General features: G+C 43.2%; 1 protein-coding gene across 20 annotated transcripts in view; it reads right to left on the minus strand.

The window, feature by feature from the left end:
- Positions 1-21,392, minus strand: part of LOC123503478 (hormone receptor 4-like) — a 205,992-nt gene that overhangs the window by 2,435 nt on the left and 182,165 nt on the right. For 10 of the 20 annotated variants that reach the window (XM_045253279.1, XM_045253280.1, XM_045253281.1 and 7 more), the window contains 10 exons: positions 10,759-10,849; positions 9,175-9,333; positions 7,504-8,793; positions 7,055-7,203; positions 6,582-6,643; positions 1,937-2,179; positions 1,403-1,537; positions 1,010-1,273; positions 587-779; positions 210-337 (listed from right to left, as the gene is read on the minus strand). In XM_045253279.1, the coding sequence (XP_045109214.1) occupies positions 210-337; positions 587-779; positions 1,010-1,273; positions 1,403-1,537; positions 1,937-2,179; positions 6,582-6,643; positions 7,055-7,203; positions 7,504-8,793; positions 9,175-9,333; positions 10,759-10,844 (2,709 nt within the window). In that variant the 5' untranslated portion in view covers positions 10,845-10,849. The remainder of the gene's footprint in view (positions 1-209; positions 338-586; positions 780-1,009; positions 1,274-1,402; positions 1,538-1,936; positions 2,180-6,581; positions 6,644-7,054; positions 7,204-7,503; positions 8,794-9,174; positions 9,334-10,758; positions 10,850-21,392) is intronic. The other 10 variants (XM_045253288.1, XM_045253289.1, XM_045253286.1 and 7 more) reach the window with 2 other exon arrangements.

Below are 21,392 nucleotides of genomic sequence, written 5' to 3' on the forward strand. Positions count from 1 at the left end.
CTGTATATATAATAAACATATCCACTGTATTTTGCATTTTTCCTTAGCTCTTGGTCTTCTGATCTGCTGACAATCTCATAAGAGGATTTTCAATAGATCTCAGATATTGAGACTAAGAACAGAGTAATTACAAGGGAAGGGAAGTAAATGCAGTGTTTTATTTGACTACTGGAGACCGTACTGTAGGCACTCATTAGGTAAGGACTTACATCTGGGAGTCTGACTAGCAGGTCCTGGTATCTGGAGGGCTGGGAGGGGTAGTGAGTCTCACAGAAGGAACGTAAGCAATTCATATATCTCTCCTGGATCACTTCAAGCTCCTTGTGGCCACTCCGGGCTGTGAAGGATACAATCTTATTATAGTTAAATTTGTTGGTGTAGAGTGTTTTTGTAGAATGGTTAGGTCATTATTGTTCTGCTTCAGTTTACTGCTTAAAATTGAATAATGTGCTATTACCTAGCTTGCCACTGTTTGCTGGATACTTAACAGTGGGTTTCATTATCTTTTGATGGTGGTTGACACTGCTAAGCACATTTAGTAAAATCATTCTACAAAATAAACACCACTAAAAACCCAGCAACTCACGTTGATTCAGCATGGCAATGACCTTGAGGCAAACATACTCCTCAATTTGTATCTTTATTTTGCGAAGTGCCAGCGTGACATGTGTGATTTTCTCCACCATGACGCCCACTTCCTGCCGCAGCTGATCCATGGTGATGGGACGGCCCATCATGGAGTTGAGGCACGTTTGGAGTGTACACAAGTTGTTGGATACCTGAAGGGAAAAGAAAAAGTAAATACATCTCATAAACACATTTTGTTCTCACCAATGAATGTGTATATGGAAAAATATGATTTGCAAAAACAGCAATCAAGTAAGTAAATAAAGGAAAAATAACATAAGAGAGAGAGAGAGAGAGAGAGAGAGAGAGAGAGAGAGAGAGAGAGAGAGAGAGAGAGAGAGAGAGAGAGAGAGAGAGAGAGAGAGAGAGTATTATCTCTTACCTCTTGATGGAACTCAGCTTCAGTGCCATCTGAGGACCTGGACCCCAGCTTCTGAAGGCCATAGATAGCCTGGTAAGCTGAGGTGGTAAGAACCAGCAGCTCGTGCCACTTGTGTGTGAGGAGACTGGTGTGAACCTCTACTGGAAGTTCCTGGTAGAAGGGAAGGCGCTTGGTCCACTGAACCAGCTTGATGGAAATTGAGTCCCCGAGTTGACAGAGTTTGGTAGATAAGTCACTCTTGTGATCGAGTAAATCATCAAGGTTCTGAAAGATGTAGGGTATATTGTACAGTTTGTAATAATGACATTTGCTTTATTTTACATGTATTTCTCATTGAGATATAAGAAAATAATTCTGTTGATTCACTAAAATGTCACAAGTTCCAACACTAACCTTTAATGTTGCGATGTCTTCAAAATCATCACAGTCTATTAGCATCCTTATCATGGCTTGTGCTACTGGGTAAGGCATGACTCTTTCTCTGGTTGAGGAGACAGTGTTGTCCAACTTTTGTCGGAAGTGAGCCACCTATTATGAAAAATAAAAAATTTAGAAGAATAAAATCACCAGCACAGGAGTTAACATGAAATAAGATGTAATGGAACAGAAATTCATCGTTAGAAGAGAAGTGATGTATATGAACAAGGGGAAAATTGAAGAAAACATGATGTAATAAAAAAATCATCAAAAGGAGAATGACTAAGAAATATAATAAAAAACCCATATGGATAAGGCATAAAACAGTTGAAAATCATTGTTATAGAAGACATGATAATGTTGATTTAATGGAAGCAAATTAGTGACAACAAAAAGAGTGACTCAGTAAGTGAGTGTAATTACTTATATTTTGATTACTGAAATGTGTCCATGTTTACTTAAATTAAATAGTAAAGTAGCAAAAAAAAAAAAAGTGAGCAGCATTATTACCTCAGATGGATTGGTGAGAGCTGCCTTGAGAATGTGGCCAGTGTTGAGAGGTGAGGGCATTGGAGGTGAGGTGATGGGAGGTGGGGAGGTGAGGGGACTGGGGATTGGCAGGGTGAGGGAGGCACTGGTGAGGGAGGTGGTGCCTGCCATCATCAGAGGGTCCAAGCTCATTTTCTTCTCTGGGGACATGGTGCCTCCTTGCTTTATCTGACCATTTTTCTTGTTTTTCTTTTTGTACTTTACCTTTAAGAGAAAGATATGAATTAATTTTCACATGGATTAGCAATTATACTAAATCAAGGGGAAGTAGTACATGTAACAGATAATCAGCTTGTGGTAAGTATATAGATGACTATAACATTCATTACATGAATCTGCAGAACACCAATGATGTTGCAGGGCTAACAGATACCAAAAATGAATGACTCGACATGACCCAAGTTATGTTGAATAATCAGACAAGCTATGTGAAGCACCTTACCCTTACGAAAGATAAAAAAAAAATATACAAGAGGTGATAACAAAGATGTGCAGAGTAGCACAAAGACTAGACTGACTATCGATAATGTTGGTGTGTGTTGCGTTGGGCTGTGTTGTGTGTAGTTACCATGCTGCTCCTCCTACCTATAGCAGTTTACTTTTGTTCTGACCACATCACTTGACCATCTTCCCCCATGGTAATAAAACTAATCTTGTGCTTTCTAGTTAATTAGTCAAACCATTTACTCTTGTTATTGATACATCAATGTAAAACTTGTAGTGTTCTGAAATGCTTTAAACTGCTCCCACCAGGACTATTTTCAAAGGTAGCAGAAATCAGTCAATTTCTGATGTTTTCTTCTTAACCCCTTCAGTGCCATGACGCGTTTTCATATTCATTCTGCTTACAATTTCGTGATTTGATACAGCTTCAGAAATTCATGTGGGTGATTGAAATAGTGGAGACTGTGGCCATTAATCTTCTAATCTGCATAGACCCTTCCTAATGTCAATAAAATGATTTAATTGTACACAAATCTGAAGGTAAAAATGTGTCTCAGTATTGAAAGGGTTAATGACTATTCAGAGTATTATTAAACTACATACAAGTAAATTCATTAATACTTTCTTGGAAACCCTGGTAAACTTCACAAGAATCCAAGAAAAGCAAGAAATGTTCAAACTGGTTCTCATGATTACTTTTTTCCAAATGATGGTACAAAATTCTTGTTAAACTATCGCTAAACCATGATGTCACTATCTTCCAGCATAGTTTGTTGCAAGTAGAGATAACACACCAGAACCTTTGAGAATGCAGGCCACTCAGTAGACACAATGTAACATGAGACCCTCAATTCTCAGATGAAACTATAGGTAGGGCAAAAGTACACAAGCAAGACACTAAATGTATTAAAGAAGCTTCCTACATACAAAGATATAAAAGAGCAATCCAATATTTTGATAGTGAAAGACACTGCACATAGCTGTCTGCAGATAAAAGTAAAGTGATGCCCTATATGATAAATAATTTTTGATAGACACATTATTGATTTTATATGGAAGTGTATAAAGAAGTTCTTTACCAGTTCTTTTAATGTCAGCTAAATATACATAACAAGTTAATAAGTAAATCTAAACAGTCTTCATAACAGTAAGGATCATGGTAAAAGTGTTACACAAAAATCAAAGAAAACATGACAAGGCTGCCCCCTTAGAATCAAATGACTACTCAGGAAAAATAATCATTGTTCTTTGCAAAATAAAATAATGATGTTTAAAATTCCTGCTACAGTCTTCATGGCAAAAAATGTGCCAAATATTTTTTTCAGTTTACTTAGACACAGGAGATACTGCATGTGTCTCAGTTAAGCTCAGCAGTTCTCCCTTTACCTTTCATGTGCTATTACTTTGTGTGGAGGTGGCGAACAGATAGACATTACCAAAAAGATTAAATTTAAAGATGCAAGTTCAACCCAATAGAGTAGCAGGAAGAAAGGGAAAGAACACATAGACCAAATATCCTTCTCTCCCTGTTCATATTTTGTATTTGGTAAACATTATATAAAAAAGAATATGAAAGAAAAATTTAGTTTCTTACTTAGTAGAAGAAAAGATAAAGAAAAGATAGACAACAGTTATCCTTTTTCATTCTTGAGCATATTTCAAATATTAGGTGTTACAAACAGGAGATGACAATAAGCAAAAGAAAAAAAATATGATAGCCCACATATCAAATTCCTTACTGTGTTGAAGACCAAGAAAGTGAAAAAGTTTAATGAAAAGCAGTTACCTTTCTTTCTTGATCATATTTTGGAATGAAAAAGACATGGCTAATATGAGAAAATGAAAAAAACCAAAGGTGAAAAGACTTCAATCAGTAGATCAAACTTTTTACTGTGTAAAAGAATAAGAAAAAAAAAAGAAAATGGAAAGCAGTTATGCATCCTCCTTTGTGCTGTTGATTTGCGTGGTTAGCTGTACCTTAACAAGAGGATGAGGTGGCATGGAGTGAGTCCATAGGTGAGATTTCTTATGAGAGAGAGAGAGAGAGAGAGAGAGAGAGAGAGAGAGAGAGACAGTGGATGGGGGGGAGGGGCACATTACCAGAAGGAATTATGAAGGGTTTAATTAAATATTAAGAGGAGTGTATGATTCAAAACAGTTTAATTGGTATATTTTAGTGATCTTATTTCAAGTCCTGTATATATTTCATTTTAATAGTCATGCAGTGTGTGTGTGTGTGTGTGTGTGTGTGTGTGTGTGTGTGTGTGTGTGTGTGTGTGTTATTATTCACGGTTGTCTGCTGGTCACCCAGCCAGCCTTCCCCATTATGGAGCGAGCTCAGAGCTCATAGATTGATCTTTGGGTAGGACTGAAACCACACCACACTCCACACACCGGGAAAGCGAGGCCACAACTCCTCGAGTTACATCCCGTACCTATTTACTGCTAGGTGAACAGAGGTTACACATTAAGAGGCTTGCCCATTTGCCTCGCCGCGTCCGGGATTCAAACTCGGGCCTTCTCGGTTGTGAGCCGAGTATGTTAACCACTACACTACGCGGTGTGTGTGTGTGTGTGTGTGTGTGTGCCCACTTCTGTTTTACCAATTTGTATTTTAGCAATATCATGTCAAATTTATAATGTCCTTTCTTCTAATTCCCAATTATCATAATTTCCTTCCATGTTCATATTGGCGCGTGTGTAGAGAAACACTGGATACATCTAAAGACATACAGGCAAATGGAAAAATTTAGACAAGGTCGTGTATTTCTTAGGATAACCAGTCAGTTGGTCTGAGGTTAAGGAGGTAGATAAGCACCGCGTGAGGCGCCAAGTGGTGGATGCCAGGGCGGTGTTGCATGCTCCGTGTTCCCATGCAGGAAGTACGCACTGTGACGACACTCAATTCAATTGTTTATGTTCCGACTAACTGAAGGTCTTCTGACATGTTACGCTTCACGAAACATTAGTTCTTGCATTGAAAAAAGTTTAACAGTGGATGAGACGAAATTAAACGAAATTATTACGAAAGGCCGAAACACATCAAGCGTACTGTTTGCATTGGTTCACTATGGCATCGACACCTCTGATTCCATCTGCTCCACCTCACTTTATCTCTACATCTCCACTAGTGGCACAGAAAACCACTTGTTTAAGCAGCTGGGCAGTGCTTTTCGATCACATAAAGCAAAGAGAGCCCATGCATGTAATGATACACGCACAAGGTAACACTGAGTGGGTATGAGAAGCGTGAAGTAGAAGCAGCAGCGGTAGAATGAGCAGCAACGACAGCAACAGACAAGGAAGCTTGCTACGCTACAGTCACCTTACCTCGATGCTCCACAGCGCTAAGGCTAGTGTGTTAACATGAGGCAAACCTTCACCAGCACACAGTTTCGTCGTGCTCCACACCCACAAGATACCGACGGCTAGTTCAACACGCCACGTCACACACAAGGTGATGATACTGTCTGCTTTATATCAATGTCAAGTTTAATATTACAAAAAGAAGTATACACACAGAACTTTCACCTTTAAACTGAGCACAACGAAAATAAGATAAAGAGGGGAAGTTTCAAACTTTGTAGGGAGAAAATAAAAGATAAATAAAATAAAATAAAAAAGAAATGTGTTCTTATTTTTTTCTAAATAGTTTCCTTTTTTTCATGAATCACTGAGACAGCAAAGCAAAGTGCTTTGCTCTGGTCTAGAGGGTCGAGGTGCAAATAATTAAGTGTTCGGGACAGCTTTCATCTTGATTATTCAATGCATCTTGTGGTCTCCAATAAGGAGTCGAGTTAATGAGGATTTTTAGCATTAAGATCCACTTCACATTAACGGGTTGTAGTACTTAGAACTTCAAGAAACCTGCCAAAAAAAAAAAAAAAAAAAAGAGCCAAGACCACAACGCGTATTTTCAATGACGCGACATACTTCAAGGAACAGTACTAGGGGATGTGACGCTATGGAGGCCGACGATCATAGCGACTGAAAGAGTGAAAAGAACAATGACCATTAGTGACATCTACCGGCCAGAATAACATCACGCTCCCTGGCAAGTGCCTTACGTATGTGGAATCTTTGAAAAATACACGCTTGGGGGATGAAGGAGCATGATAGAAAGGGATGCAATGAGATAAAACAGCAGGGCGCGTAGCCTTACCTTGTAGAGGTTATAGACAGCACCGGAGTTACGTCCCCCTGGCATTCTGTCTTCCCGCACGGCTGAGAAAAAGAAAAACATAACCATATATATCATCTTTATTCTGTTTACTTCATTAATGCAAGAGTTAACCGGTAATTTAATTCTTCTAATCTTTATATTGGTACACTTTGAAATCCTTTGCCTTTCCAAGACTCTATTCATTCTCATTTTATTCTGTCATCCTAACTAATGCAAGAGTTAGGTAGTATCCTCACTCTTACATCCCTTTTATTAGTTAACTGTGGGAATCTGCCTTGTTTCTGTGTTTCCTTCTTCCTACGATTACTCGTTCTCACCCTTATTCTATCCATCTTACTTTTACAAGAGTTAACAAGTATCTTTCCATCCATTTCTAAATTGGTAAACTCTGGAAAAAGAGAAATATAAATATGGGAACATCGCACGAGGTTAAAGCCAATAAAATATCGTACCTGCTAGCACCATGCCCTGCCGGAGACACTTTTGAAAGCGGCAGTACTGACACCGGTTTCGCTGCGCCTTGGTAATCTCACAGTCACCGTCCGCCACGCAAGTGTAGACCCGCTTGTTCTGTACCGTCCGCTTGAAGAACCCCTTACACCTGAACACACATGCACATACGCACAAAGAGAAAAACGTGGTATTAATTATTTGGCATTGTTTTCATTCTTTCATTTCTATTTCTCTTTTACTTATTTTGTGGAGAGAGAGAGAGAGAGAGAGAGAGAGAGAGAGAGAGAGAGAGAGAGAGAGAGAGAGAGAGAGAGAGCAACCATTCCAACTGCTACTGAACGAAACAACGGCAAGTTAGTAAAGGCAAAGCTAGATCAAGTGACCTGATCTAACCTTATCTAACATAATCACAAGTAAACAGTGGCAAGAGTGCGGCATGGGTGCTTACCCCTCACAGGTGATAATGCCGTAGTGAAGGCCGGTGGCGCGGTCCTCACAGATCATGCAAATCATGGGCTGGTCCTCGTCCTCCTCGTCTATGGCAGCAGGTTGGCTGGGCGCGGGGACAGTGTTGCGGGCACCCCACATCCCCACCGTGGAGAGGTTGAGAGCCGCTTGGGAATCCGGTTGAGTGTGGGGAAGTTGGGAACGGTCGCCTGCCCATAGCCGCTCCATGTTAAGGGGCGTGGATGGGTGCCTCTGGCTGTCCCCGCTGCTGGGGGAGTGCATGTACGTGGCACTGTGTAGCAGTTGTAAATCTCCAGGGGAGCTGTGTGGCGAGCCTAAATATCTCACCACTTGGTTCCCTGGCGAAGGAGGGGCGCCCGCATAGGGGGAGCGCGGGACTGGCGTGTGGGTATGGGGGGATCTCGAGGTCTGAGTCATTGGGGAACGTGCAGCGGGGGAAAGGGAGAGGGTGCTGGTGGGGGAGAGCTGGGAGGGCGAGCCTCTTTTATCCTGGCCCAGGGTGAGGAGACCGTCCACTGACGCCCGCACAGACGCGTCGCTGGTGTCAGCGCCGTAGCCGCACGGGGTGGCAGGTCGCGTCAGCACCTCCCTGGGAGCCTGGGACACGGAGGTCTGAAGCTCATTAGGAGTTGACCAGAACATTGTTTTAACGCCTCCTGCTTCCCCCATGATGACCGTGGGTGTGCGCAGGCGAGGCGAGTACCCCGTCCTACTGGAGTCAGCAGGGGTGGGCACCGGGGTTACTGTGGACTGCGAGGGCTGCACCAAACCCCCGCTGATGAACTCTGGCCGCACGCCATTAATGCGGCTAGTGGCGCCGTGCCAGTATGGTTGCGCTGCGCTGATAGGAGGTCCGGCTCGCAGCCCCGCTGAGGTGACTACCCCGGGGGTGAGGCCGGCCATGGTGGCGGCCAGCGTGTGAGGCATGGCGCTGAGGGTGCTAATGGGCGGCTCCAAGGCCTCCATGTGGTGGGGGAGTGACGCGCCGCCACCAGCTGATGCCGAAGTGACTTCAGAGGTGTGGTCGCTGGTGTCGGGCGGCGGCGGCGTGGTGGACATACTCTCCGGCAGGTCGGTGTCCACATACTGCTGAATGGGACACAGACCCTGGGGTGTCTGTGAGGGCCGCGTGGGCGCCGATGAAGACTCAGGCTGCACTCCACCGCCATCGAACACGTGCGCGTCATGGGTGTCATCACCTTGGCTGAAGCCAGACTCCTGGCAGGTCTTGACTTCGACAAACTCATCGCCAGCACTGTCAGGGGACGATCTGAAAGATGAGAACACGCCGTTGTACAGTCTGCTGTAAGGTTCTTATAATTAGATAAGTTTGAAATGATCAATAAAGAAACTAGTAATGAAATAACCCCATAAATGAGGTAAGTAAAATAATCATAAATGCGTACTTCAAATATGTTGAAGAAATGTCCTGTAAAGAGTGACGGCATTTCTGTAAGATATTTATTGTTAAAACGATGTGAAGCGCCATTTGCTTGTCATCCTTAGCCTAGAGATACACTAGACTACACTACATTCCAAAATGTAGAATGTTTCTTTTTTGACCGGTGTAGAGTGTCCTTCTTCTTGTTTTGCTTCTAAGGCTTACAGCATGCTATACTAAATACTGCAGGAGACAAGGGGTGAGGCACACCTCCCAGGGTTGGGCGGACGCGGGTTGGGGGAGGCGCGAGGCGACTCCGAGGGTGGCTGGGGCTGGACGGGGCTGCAGGAGGAGGCTTCCCCCCCTGAAGACCCGGAGTCTGGCGAGCACGAGGATGACTCTGCCAGGCTCTCCCCGTCACTGCTGCACCTGGGAACACGCACGCTCACCAGTCATTGGCGCACAACAATATGAGGCAAATAAATAGCACTAATATCCAAATTTTGTACATAATTTTGCACATTATCTCAGTTCATTCAATATGACTTATTGTTCGGGGCAGATGGAGCCCCTTAGTGTACGCTTTGCTTTAGTGGTGATCAATGTACGTCTGTGTCTCTGATTATTATTCTTTTTAAGGCGTTAAGAATATATTATCAGTTCATGAATGTTAACATCTTAAGGTGAAAAGAAGTGAAATTGCAATTATTCCCCATTTCGTCCTGAAAATTTCGCTTCTATGCCTCAGTTTGCCAAATCTTAAGACATTTCCCCTCCTGGCAGCACTGGCCACGCCGCACCCCTCCTCCTCTCGGCGCCTCCCGCACCCTGACTCCTCACCCTCGCCAACATTGTGCAGGAAGACGGCGTGGATGACTTTATGAATCAAGTCCAAGTCCCTTCCATAGGTGCCAGGATATGCGTCGTGGGACTGATAGGCTTAGAAGGATCTCCACGCTACTTGTAACCTTTGTACTATCAACTTTCAGAACCTCGTCCTGTTGTGTTTCGCTACATTTTCAACACCAATTGCACGGAGGGTATGGTGCGTGGATCCTTTCTTAAGTGTATGAGAGTTGCCAGGCTTCAATGCACGTGTAGAGGCAAGAAAATAAAGTCTTCCAAAGTTTGCCGCCGAGTCGTAACCGTGTGGCTCTAGTAAATGAAAACTGGCCACGCACTACCGCAGACTTTCACGACTAACTAGCGTTTCCTCTTCGTCGCTTCGCCAGACACAAGCTACAGTTGACGAAGGATCATGATTTATCTTTAGTATACTTCCTACCTAGCCTTCTTTCCTCTCTTTGATTGCTATTCAACTCTTTATCATCCTTAATATATAATAATATAGCTTCCATACTTTACCTTACACAGTTTCATAATAGTAAGGAGTCTATCAGAAAAAAAAAAAAATGCTTCCAGATTTGTGCTTCAGTAAACGACTCACTGACATTTACTGGATATATAAACTAGTGATTCATGAAATTTCTTTTTGCAGCAAACTGACGCTAGTAAAAGGCACCCCAGGTAAAAAAAAAAAAAAAAAAAAAAAAGTGTGATTACTATTGTTCCTATTCTTCCTGCGCCTCCACCATCTTGAGTTCTCACTTCTCCTTCTCTTTCTACTCCTTCGCCTTCTCCTCCTCTTGTTGCTGTTACTTTTCTTGCTCCTTCTCCTTCTCCTCTTCTCTCCTCCTTTCCTCTTACTGCCCTACACCTTCCTTTAATTCCTTTACTTCTACTTCCTCTTTTTTTTTTTCTCCTTTTCCTTCTCCTCTTCCTGATCATCTTCTTTCTACTCCTCCTCGACCACCACCACTACCACCACCACCACCATCACCGTCAGTCTCTTACCGGGAGTCGACCTTTCGGCGCTTTAGTTTAAGGTCCTGGAAGAGGCTCATCTTGACGCCCTCACACTGGAGCAACGTCACCGTCATAATTCCTGCAAAGAGAAGAAAAACTCCGGTCAGTATATTTCGCCCACGTGAGAGGGAGAGGGAAAAATATACAAGAGAGAGAGAGAGAGAGAGAGAGAGAGAGAGAGAGAGAGAGAGAGAGAGAGAGAGAGAGAGAGAGAGAGAGAGAGAGAGAGAGAGAGAGAGAGAGAGAGAGAGAGAGAGAGAGAGAGAGAGAGAGAGAGAGAGAGAGAGAGAGTCAGTTATAAGAGTGAGCACACATATGTATATTAAAGAAGATTAACTAGAAGCAATGGCACTTAAGATCAATGAAAGATGTCTGAAGTTGTAAATAATGATAAAAGTTCATATTTTCACCGCTAGGTTGTCCTGGAAATCTCAGTTCATTCACAATCCAAGCACATAATCGCTCCCTTCAATTTGCGAATAACAGCTACAAATTTCTTTTCGAGGAGCTCTCACACAAAGGTCCCTTAATAACCAAGCATCGTTTCATACTCACGTTAAGAGCATTTTCTTTACTTACAATATGCAAAGAACAATCATCCCTAAGAAATTGTGGTTAAGTGATACGATTTTCAATACGAGGAGAATTATATACTTTTTTGTCATCATTAAGAACTATTACAATATCGCGGGAATCTTCTTTCTTCTAAGCAAAACCAAGAAAAATCCTAATAGTTGCAGGAGTTAAAAAAAAAGTAAAAAAATATTGAAAAGTTAATAAATTCTTGACTAAAGCTACGAAAAATAACGGTGCATAACTTTACAACATAATAAAGCAGAAAAGAAAAATATCAGCATGAAAAGCGACGAGCCAGCACTTTTTGATGTCTGCTGTCTTATTTCCATCAGTCACGCACCAGCTCCACAAGCAGGTGAGGGATGAATAACATGGCAAAGCAACTTGGTGGCCTCGCGTCCCGTCCACCATAGTACCTCCCTTGCAATGCTCACTCTTGTATTCCTGCCTACTCTTCTGCTCCTTCATCATCTTTAAAACACACACACACACACACACACACACACACACACACACACACACAGAGAGAGAGAGAGAGAGAGAGAGAGAGAGAGAGAGAGAGAGAGAGAGAGAGAGAGAGAGAGAGAGAGAGAGAGAGAGAGAGAGAGAGAGAGATCAAGGCATCAAATATACAGACACGCAAAGGCATACACGGAAAAAAATACCCACCACTTCTCTATTTGAAATACTACGAACAAATAATAATGAAAGAGAAGAACGATATATAACAAGTACACAACAAAGGAATGGAGGAGGAGGAGGAGGAGGAGGAGGAGGAGGAGGAGGAGGAGGAGGAGGAGGAGGAGGAGGAGGAAGAGGAGGAGGAGGAGGAGAAGGAGGAGGGTAGCGAGAGCGAGTGAATGGAGTCCAGATCGATTTTGTCTCAAGTGAAGAGGCCACGAGACAAGGGCACACACACACACACACACACAGAGAGAGAGAGAGAGAGAGAGAGAGAGAGAGAGAGAGAGAGAGAGAGAGAGAGAGAGAGAGAGAGAGAGAGAGAGAGAGAGAGAGAGAGAGAGAGAGAGAGAGAGAGAGAGAGAGAGAGAGAGAGAGAGAGAGAGAGAGAGAGAGCATATTCCGGGAAAGAACAAAGGGCTAAAAAAAAAGAAAACAGTAGGAACGATCTCAGAAATATATGTTCTAAACGCTTATAAAACCTAGAGGAGAGAAGTAAGGGACGGGAGAGGAGGAGAGGAGGAGGAGGAGGAGGAGGAGGAGGAGGAGGAGGAGGTATGTGGTAACGGAACAGGTGGTAAGAGCCAGGAGCCAGCTGCTGACGGAGCCCCATGTTCAAGGTGACCCACTACTCCCGACTCCCTTGCCCTACCCTTGCGTCGCTCTCTCCCTTCCTCCCCCTCCTCACTGCTTCTCCCTCTTCTTCCCTTAACATTTCCCTAGTGTCTGACTCGCCACACGTGTGAAAATGTCAACAGGGAAACGCGGAGAGGCAGCCTGCAATGCGTGTAAGGTGACTGCATGCGTATTACTGTTTGGTGAAGCGCTTGAGAGGTGCGTTGCCCCCTTCATCTGAGAGTCCAAGGCGCTGCGGTTCTCACGTCTCGCCTCATAGGAAGTTCCTCGTCGGGTTTCCAGAGTTAGTTTTTGGTTACCTCAGCTAGTGGAGGTTTTGCACGAGGCTTATTAAGATGAGGTGATGAAACTGATGTCCTTCTTCTTCTCTCTCTCTCTCTCTCTCTCTCTCTCTCTCTCTCTCTCTCTCTCTCTCTCTCTCTCTCTCTCTCTCTGTATGTATAAACACAGTGCTCGTCCGTCTGTGTATCTGTCTGCCTGTCTACATTCACATATGATGGAATAGAGCCCTAGGTGGAGAACAGTGATGGGAGAGAAGGACTGAAAAGACAAAAATATGAGAGAAACTGTGATAGATTTGTATAGACCAGAAGAATGATTACACTGACGTCTTTTAAGAGAGAACGAGAGGAAATACACTAAAAATAACTACTACATTTGATGGATATAAACTTTGAAGGATGATTAAGAAGAAAGGAAAAGAAATACAGTAATAGATAAGGATGAAAAAATAATTAGAGAGGGTTTTTCTAAAGAGGAAAACAAAAGAAGTGAAGGAAGAAAAAAGGAAAAACAGAGACAGAAAGATATACTGAAAAAAACTATAAGAGGGACCATTTTCAAGTATTTTTTTTAACATATACCACAGTCACTTGCTTCACACCTTTCACAGTTCTTAGAGGAGAATGAGAAAAGAAAAATCCTTCTTGAGATAATATAAAACCATGAAGTATCTTACTCTAATCTACCCTCCTCTCGCGAGCAGTTTACTGGTAGAGGTGCCCAGCCAAACATTCTCTATCAGCTAACAACTCTTTTGGTATCTATTCCTTATAAACATTGGTCAATTTTTCTCAATAGCCAAGCAGAGTATCGTGGTATGCGTGTTAACCCCATCATTACCAGAACATATTTTCTTATTTATTCTGCTTAATATTTGGTGATTCTATACAGCTTCAGAAACTTGTATGGCGATTAGAATAGTGAAGACTCTGGCCATTAACCTTCCGACCTCCATAGACCCTTCGTAATGTCAATAAAATCGTCTAAGCACACCCAAAACTCAAGGTATAAATTTGTCCCAGTATTGAAGAAATTAAGTCACATACAAGTAATGTAAGTAAGATTCTCAGGGTTAGTAATCAGGATATGACAAAAAGTAACAGGTTTTAAAATTAGAGACATGAAGAAACTGGCTCACGTACAGAGTGGTGGATGGCTGGAGTGGACTTAGTAATCACGCTGTTGGAGAGTCAATAGGGAGCTTTGAAATACTATATGATGCTTATGGATAGGGATAATGGGTGGGTATAGGTTCGCAGTTACGTTTTCACACACGGACTGGCACAGGTATACGAAGAAACTGGTTCACATACAGAGTGGTGGATGGCTGGAGTGAGTCAATAGGGAGGTTTGAAATACTATATGATATTTATGGATAGGGATGATGGGTGGGTATAGGTTCGTAGTTACATTTTCACACATGGACTGGCATGGGTAGGATTAACTGTTTTTTGTAGCTTCCTTTATGTTCTTGTACTCTTATGTCCAAATGATTTATATTTAGTTTGACGTTTGAGTTTAGGTGCGCGTGGTGCCAGTACGGTTTTCATCACCAGGGAAACGTTCTCTCTCTCTCTCTCTCTCTCTCTCTCTCTCTCTCTCTCTTAGTGTGTGTGTGTGTGTGTGTGTGTGTGTGTGTGTGTGTGTGTGTGTGTGTGTGTGTGTGTGTGTGTGTGTGTGTGTGGCCTATATATTTTTTACTTATCATTACTACTATAAGTATTTATATTTTAAGTAACTCAATGTTTTTATTTTTGTCCAGAAGTGATGAGATGATTATATTTACTGACTGTTCTTGGTGCTGCTTATCATTTTCTTGCCTGTTATGAATGGGCAGCGTGTGTGGGTGGATATGTGGCTAAGATGAGGAGAGGAGGAGGAGGAGGAGGAGGTGGTGGTGGTGGTGGTGGAAGAGGAATACATGATTTAATTAAAGAATACGCAAAAAATTTCACCTTAGATTAATCACAACAGTAAACTGAAGGTATCCACAGTGCCTTTCCAGCTTGACCTACCTAGCATAAAAAGTGAAAGTTACATGGATATCCTTTTTGTTACACCATTCCATTCCTTTCTGGTGGATTTCCTTCCGTTACATTCTTACTCTATGTAGCAACTCTTCATTCCTCTCAGTGCTTTCTAAATATGTTCAACCCATTCCCGCTGTCTGCTTCTTGAATTCACTACTTCCACCACGTCTCTATTAGCGTATTACATGTGAATAAGAATAAATTGGTTTCGTTTTTATACCAATGAAAAGTATTAGTGTTTATTCCTGAGGCGCTGCGGGAAGTGAGACATGCTGGAATTGAAAGTGTAGCTCGGATCCTCTAACGTCAGAGTGTTTAATCTCGGCAGCTTTGTATGGACCGCAGTAAAAGTCACCGAGAGGTTTTGAAGGATGTTTTTATAATCCTAGCGATAGTTTAACCCCATTCAATACTGTAATGTAACTCGGATGCTCAAACGTCAGAGCGTCTTATCTCGGCAGCTTTGTATAGACAGCAGCAGAAGTTACCGAGAGGTATTGAAGGATGTTTTTATAATCCTAGCGATAGTTTAAACCCTTCAATACTGGCACACATATTTACCTTGAGATTTGTGTAAGATTAGACCATTTTATTGACATCAGGAAGAGACTATGAAGGTCAGAAGATTAATGGCCAATCTTCACAATTTTGATAACCCAGAGAAGTTTTTGAGGCTGTATAAAATCACCAAGTAATAAGCAGAATGAATATGAAAACGCGTCATGGTAGGGAAGGGGTTAAGAAACACTTTGAATCGTCAACAGTGAAAATGAAAATGAAGACGAGAGATCATCCTGAGGCCTATGAGAGGGCAAAGCATCTAATAATACAGGTGTTGCTCTTCATCCCTCCTGCTAGCATTCCACTACCACCACCACCACCACCTCCTCCTTCTCTTCTTTTTGTTATCCTTTCTTCCCTCTCGCCAGCCATGCCATACTTTTTAGAGGAAGTATCATAACACCCTCCACTTCGTCACTTGATATGCAATGCGAGGCCACCCTTAAAGACACCCTTCATCTGCTCCCTTTATGTACCCCATCATTTGCTTCCCTTCCCTTCACCCTTCCACTGCTGCGGGTTCTCCTCCAACTCGATAAAAGGTTCTGGTCCAAGTTGAGCGTATAATTCTCAAAGACACCACTGAAGGAAAGAATGACCCGAGAATTCAAATATATTAAGATCCTTCGGTTTTGTTTTTAGCTTCAAGAAATTGCCTTGTGTTATACTAATGAGGTGATAAAAGGGTTAAGATTCCCAAGGCCCTTAGCAATCACACACACACACACACACACACACACACACACACACACACACACACACACACACAGACACACACAGAGAGCTCGATCTTTCTTGTGCAGGTAGAGGGTGGTGGTGGGTGGCAATGGGTGGGATCGAAGGAGGGATTCATAGGAGGTGTGGGAGTGAGGTGGACAGCAGGTAGATCGGCCACAAACAGGTCGTGTTGAATCACAAGGTCATCTGGAGGCTACCTGAGTTATGTCTCTCTCTCTCTCTCTCTCTCTCTCTCTCTCTCTCTCTCTCTCTCTCTCTCTCTCTCTCTGCTCCTCCTCCTTCCCAACATTCTCTCCTTATTATGTCACTGTTACTTCTTCTCCTTCTTTTCTTTCCGTGTTCTTTCTTTCTTTCTTTCTTTCTTTCTTTCTTCTTCGTTTTCTTTTTCTTCTGTCAGCTGCCTCTCCCTACTTCCTTCATGGCTTTAAAATCTCTGTCTTATTTTTCCTCTTCCCTGGTTTCGTTCCCTTACTTCTTTCCCCTTCCCTCTTTCTTTATTCATCTCCCTCCTTCGCGCTTCCTTCTCACACATCGCCCTCTTTTCTCTCTGAATTCCCGAGATATACATGCATATGATAACCTTCACATTTTCCATTAGTATTCATAAATGCGGACAGTAAGGTGGTGAGTAATGTGTGTGTGTGTGTGTGTGTGTGTGTGTGTGTGTGTGTGTGATGCAACACACATGGACACACACACACACACACACACACACACACACACACACACACACACACACACACACACACGAGATAAACCACAGCTCTTGTCCAGGTCAGTCAGTCTTTGCAACCCAACATGTGAGCAGACAAGACAAGTCGAACCAGACAGACAGACAGACAGACTGGCAGACAGGTAAGTTACGTTATTTACCGCTCCCTGCGTGGCTCGTGGGAGGGATGCTGCTTCCAAGGGATAAAACCTGCAATTATGAGGCTCCGGCTGCCCCCAAAAAGGACACGTAACTCAATACTCTATCCTTGAATTGACTCAGGACGTGGACCAATGATTTAGTCTAGACACAGCGCCATCTATTGCTCGCTAACTCAACTGTTTCTGGTGACTCTTGTTTTGTGATGATAAGTATTGGCCTTGGCGGGGAGGAAAGCAGAATAAGAGGAAAGAACAAGTTTAGAGGTTGAGAAAAGGTAAGAAAAGAAGGAAACAATGTAATGAGAAGGACGAAGGAGAAAAGTATGAGGAAGGAAAGTAACAAGAACAGGAAGAGAAGCGAGAAGAATAAGAAAGAAGAGAAGGTAATTCAGTGAGACTAACAATGAAGAGACAAGAGTAACAGGAGGAAACGTAGCAAAGTGAACACCAGAGGAAAGGAGGAAAGAGACACGGAAGAAGGAATTCAATAGGAAAGACAAGGAAGGAATAAAGGAGAAGAGAAGGACAGGTAAATAAAAGGAAAAGGAAAGGAAGAGAATGAGAAATTTCAGTCAAGCTCCATTACAAATCAAAACACAGTCACCGTAACATCAACACCACACATTTAATTTTCTACACCATAACTATGCCAGCCACTCACATCTCGTTACAACCATACAGCAACTTACAACTAGGATTTCCATCACCACCAAGTCATTAAAACTGCTCACATTCAAGTTTTGCAGCTCTAACCTACACCTGTTAGATTCTGTCTATCCCGAGAACCTGCATTACAAGCCTTCTTTAGTTCATTCTTTGGCCTAAGCGTTGTACTTTGTTGGGTCGAGCAGTTGAGTATCATATTAGTAAGCAAACAAACAGGCTAAAAAGATATAATTGATTGGCAGGTGTGTATGAATCATGAGTAAACGGATAACGATAAAGTAAACAAGTGAATAGATGAAAAGACAGACAGGTTTGCATTTAGACATTAACAGACCTCGGCAGATTGAGAGAGATGGGTAGGTAGTTACAAAGAGAGATAAAAAATTAAAAGACAGACAGGTTTACATTTAGACATTAACAGACCTCGAAAGACTGACAGAAATGGTTAGGTAGTTATACAGATAGAGTGATAAAAGATAAAAAGGCAGAGAGGTTTACATTTAGACATTAACAGACCTCGATAGATTAACAGAGATGAATAGATAGTTTCACAGGTAGAGAGATAAGCAGAAAGATGCATAGACAGATGAACACATGAATAAACAAATAAATATATACATGAGCAAACTAGACACATACACTCATACAAAGATATATGCAAGGATAAACAGAAGGTCAAGTAGACAGACAGACAGACAGACAGACAGACAGACAGATCAGTAAGTACAGTGCATAAACTTTGCTATGGAATGACAGTAGGAGTGAGTGTTCCCCCGAGGAATGAAGTAAATAAAGCTAGCCATGTGTGTTGCTTTTATCATTTGACTTCAGCCTTCACTTGCACGAACAAGAAGACAAGCGAGCAGGTAGACTGACAGACAGACCGACAGGTTAATAGGTAAAGGTAAGTAGACAGGTGTAAAAACGGATGCACACACATACACACACACGAGAGAGAGAGAGAGAGAGAGAGAGAGAGAGAGAGAGAGAGAGAGAGAGAGAGAGAGAGAGAGAGAGAGAGAGAGAGAGAGAGAGAGAGAGAGAGAGAGAGTTACCTTCCTGCGACCATTTATACAATCGGAATCCTTGAGTTATCTTGCTGCGGAATCGTTAAGAGCAACACAACATTGCAGCTTCACGGTATAGTGCATCTGAAGGAAATATTAACAATTATCTAACCACACGAGTTCTCTGTGCCCGTCCTTCCAAGGCTGGCATTCCCCTTCACTCTTGGTGCTTCCAGACTAGTGTTGCTTTCCCGTTTTGTGAAGGTGGGAGGGAGGGAGGGAGAAAGGGAGGGTGGGAGAGAGGGAGGGTCTGATTTGGAGAGGTGATTGGAAGGTAAAGGAGGAGGGTTGCCACTCAGTCACCGTGCGTTGCTGCCTGTGTGTGTGTGTGTGTGCATGACGTAGGTAGCCTTGACGAGCTGGCTGGGCGTCGGAACAGGAAAATCTGAAGCTCAATTATTGCCCAGTGCTTGCTGCCCTGTCTCGAACACACACACACACACACACACACACACACACACACACACACACACACACACACACACACACACACACACACACACAGGTTGGTTTATTGGTCCTCTGTGTGTAAAGTACAAGTAAGTAGGAATGTGGGACCTCGACTTTGTATCTTTGCACGTGTTTGGGGAGGGTGAGGGAAGGAGTGAGAGGAGGAGACACAGGAGGAGGAGAGAAGATGGTGAGAAGGCAGAGTAACGGGTGGCGCGTATCCCCGTTAAGCCAGTGAACCTACACACACACACAACCATTTCCTGTCCCACTGACCAACTCCGGGATCCGCTCGCTGCCTCGCTCCCCCGCCCGCCTGACAGCCCGCCACCCGCCGCCAGCACCTCGCCACCTCCCCCCACACTCAACCTTTCACTTCAGTCCGTTTTCTTGCACGGATCATTTTCATCCCTCCTAAAGACCTCGTTTTCCGCCTGATCCGAGCCACGCAGGGCACTGGCAGGTGTGTGATGGATAGAATAGTAAAAAGAAAAGTGTTTCGAGTAGCAGTGATAGCTAGAAACCGCAAGACGAGGCGGCCAATTACACAGAACGGCTTCCGCGTGGCCACATAACTTCCCACTTTCTCCTCCGCCGCCGCCGCCGCTGCTGCCGCCACCACCGCAGCGTTCCTCACTCTCACTCACTCGCTCACTCAGTCAGTCGCCCTTCTCTCTCTTTCTCTCTCAGCAGCAACTCATACACTACACGTCTCTACTTTTGATTTCATCTCTTTTAATTGTTTTTATTGTTGCTTGTTATTTTTCTCAGGAGAGGGAGTCTTCTTATTGTTGTTGTCGTATTTGCTTTTGTTATCGTTTATAGTTGCTGTTCTTTATGCCTTTCTTTTGGTTTACTCTTGTTCCTCCTCCTCTTTTTCTGCCTCATCTTCCTAATAATGTTGCTGTTGCTATTACTACTACTACTACTACTACTACTACTACTACTATTACTGCTATCATCACCATTACCATCACCACATCACTATCATCACTACTACCTTCACCACTACTACAGGCTTATATTTCCTCATCCATTACCTAGACATGACAATGATAAGAGCTCCCGACAATTTCTCCCTCATTTGGCTAACTGGCTGACAGGGGCTGGATTCTTTCGACGAGCGTGAGGGGAAAGTCTTTGCAACCACCACTACCACCACCACCACCACCACTACCACTACCAGATGGAGCCACCACTCTCACAACTCTCCCTTATTGCTTCTCCGTCCCTCTGCCCCTCCCTCCCTCGTCGCGTCTCGCCTTCCAGTACCCGCCAAGGTTCATCCATCCCACTTCTCTTCGCTCTAGTCTTCTTCCTTCTTCACCTCCTGCTAGTCTTTTCCTCCGCGTCCTTGGCGTGGCATACTGATACTGATAGCGAATGTCTGTTGTTATTTTCTTGTTTATTTTTCAGCTTTCTGTTTCTATGTATCTGTTGTGTGTTTGCCTGCATCTCTCTGAATAATGCTTTAAATTCTTTCCGACACAGATCTGTTGGATAACCTTTGTGGCTTCTGTTGTAAAGTGAGATTCCTTTGCTACGTTTTATCTCAGACAACAGTGACTTATGAACGTAACTACACTTCGACAGACTTCACTTAAGCTCTCATACTAAACTCTCACTCTTTGGTGGTTAATGCGGCAGGAGACAATAAAATGATGCGGTCAGAGTAGGAAATAAAGGTGAGGAGAGAAGTTCTGCCGATTAACGGTACGTGCACCTGTGGAGGCACGCCCAGTATAGTATTAATATGAGTGCTCTGCTCAAGGTGATGATAATGTATTAGTCTCAAGCATTTCGTCATTGAAGTTACTGTTTGTTAGACTTGTATTTATATATCATTCATGGTGTGTGTGTGTGTGTGTGTGTGTGTGTGTGTGTGTGTGTGTGTGTGTGTGTGTGTGTGCATCGGTGCAATTCAGGGCCAGTGTGGCCTTGCCTGTGTGAAGTGCCAAGGCTGCTCCGACCTTTTGGCTCTGTTGGTGGCATCCTAACATCGGCGAGGAGGAGGAGGAGGAAGAGGAGAAGCAGGAGGAGGAAGAGAAGGCGAAGAAGTCAT

The sequence above is a fragment of the Portunus trituberculatus genome, chromosome 14, assembly GCF_017591435.1.
Source record: "Portunus trituberculatus isolate SZX2019 chromosome 14, ASM1759143v1, whole genome shotgun sequence".
Lineage (NCBI taxonomy): Eukaryota > Metazoa > Arthropoda > Malacostraca > Decapoda > Portunidae > Portunus > Portunus trituberculatus.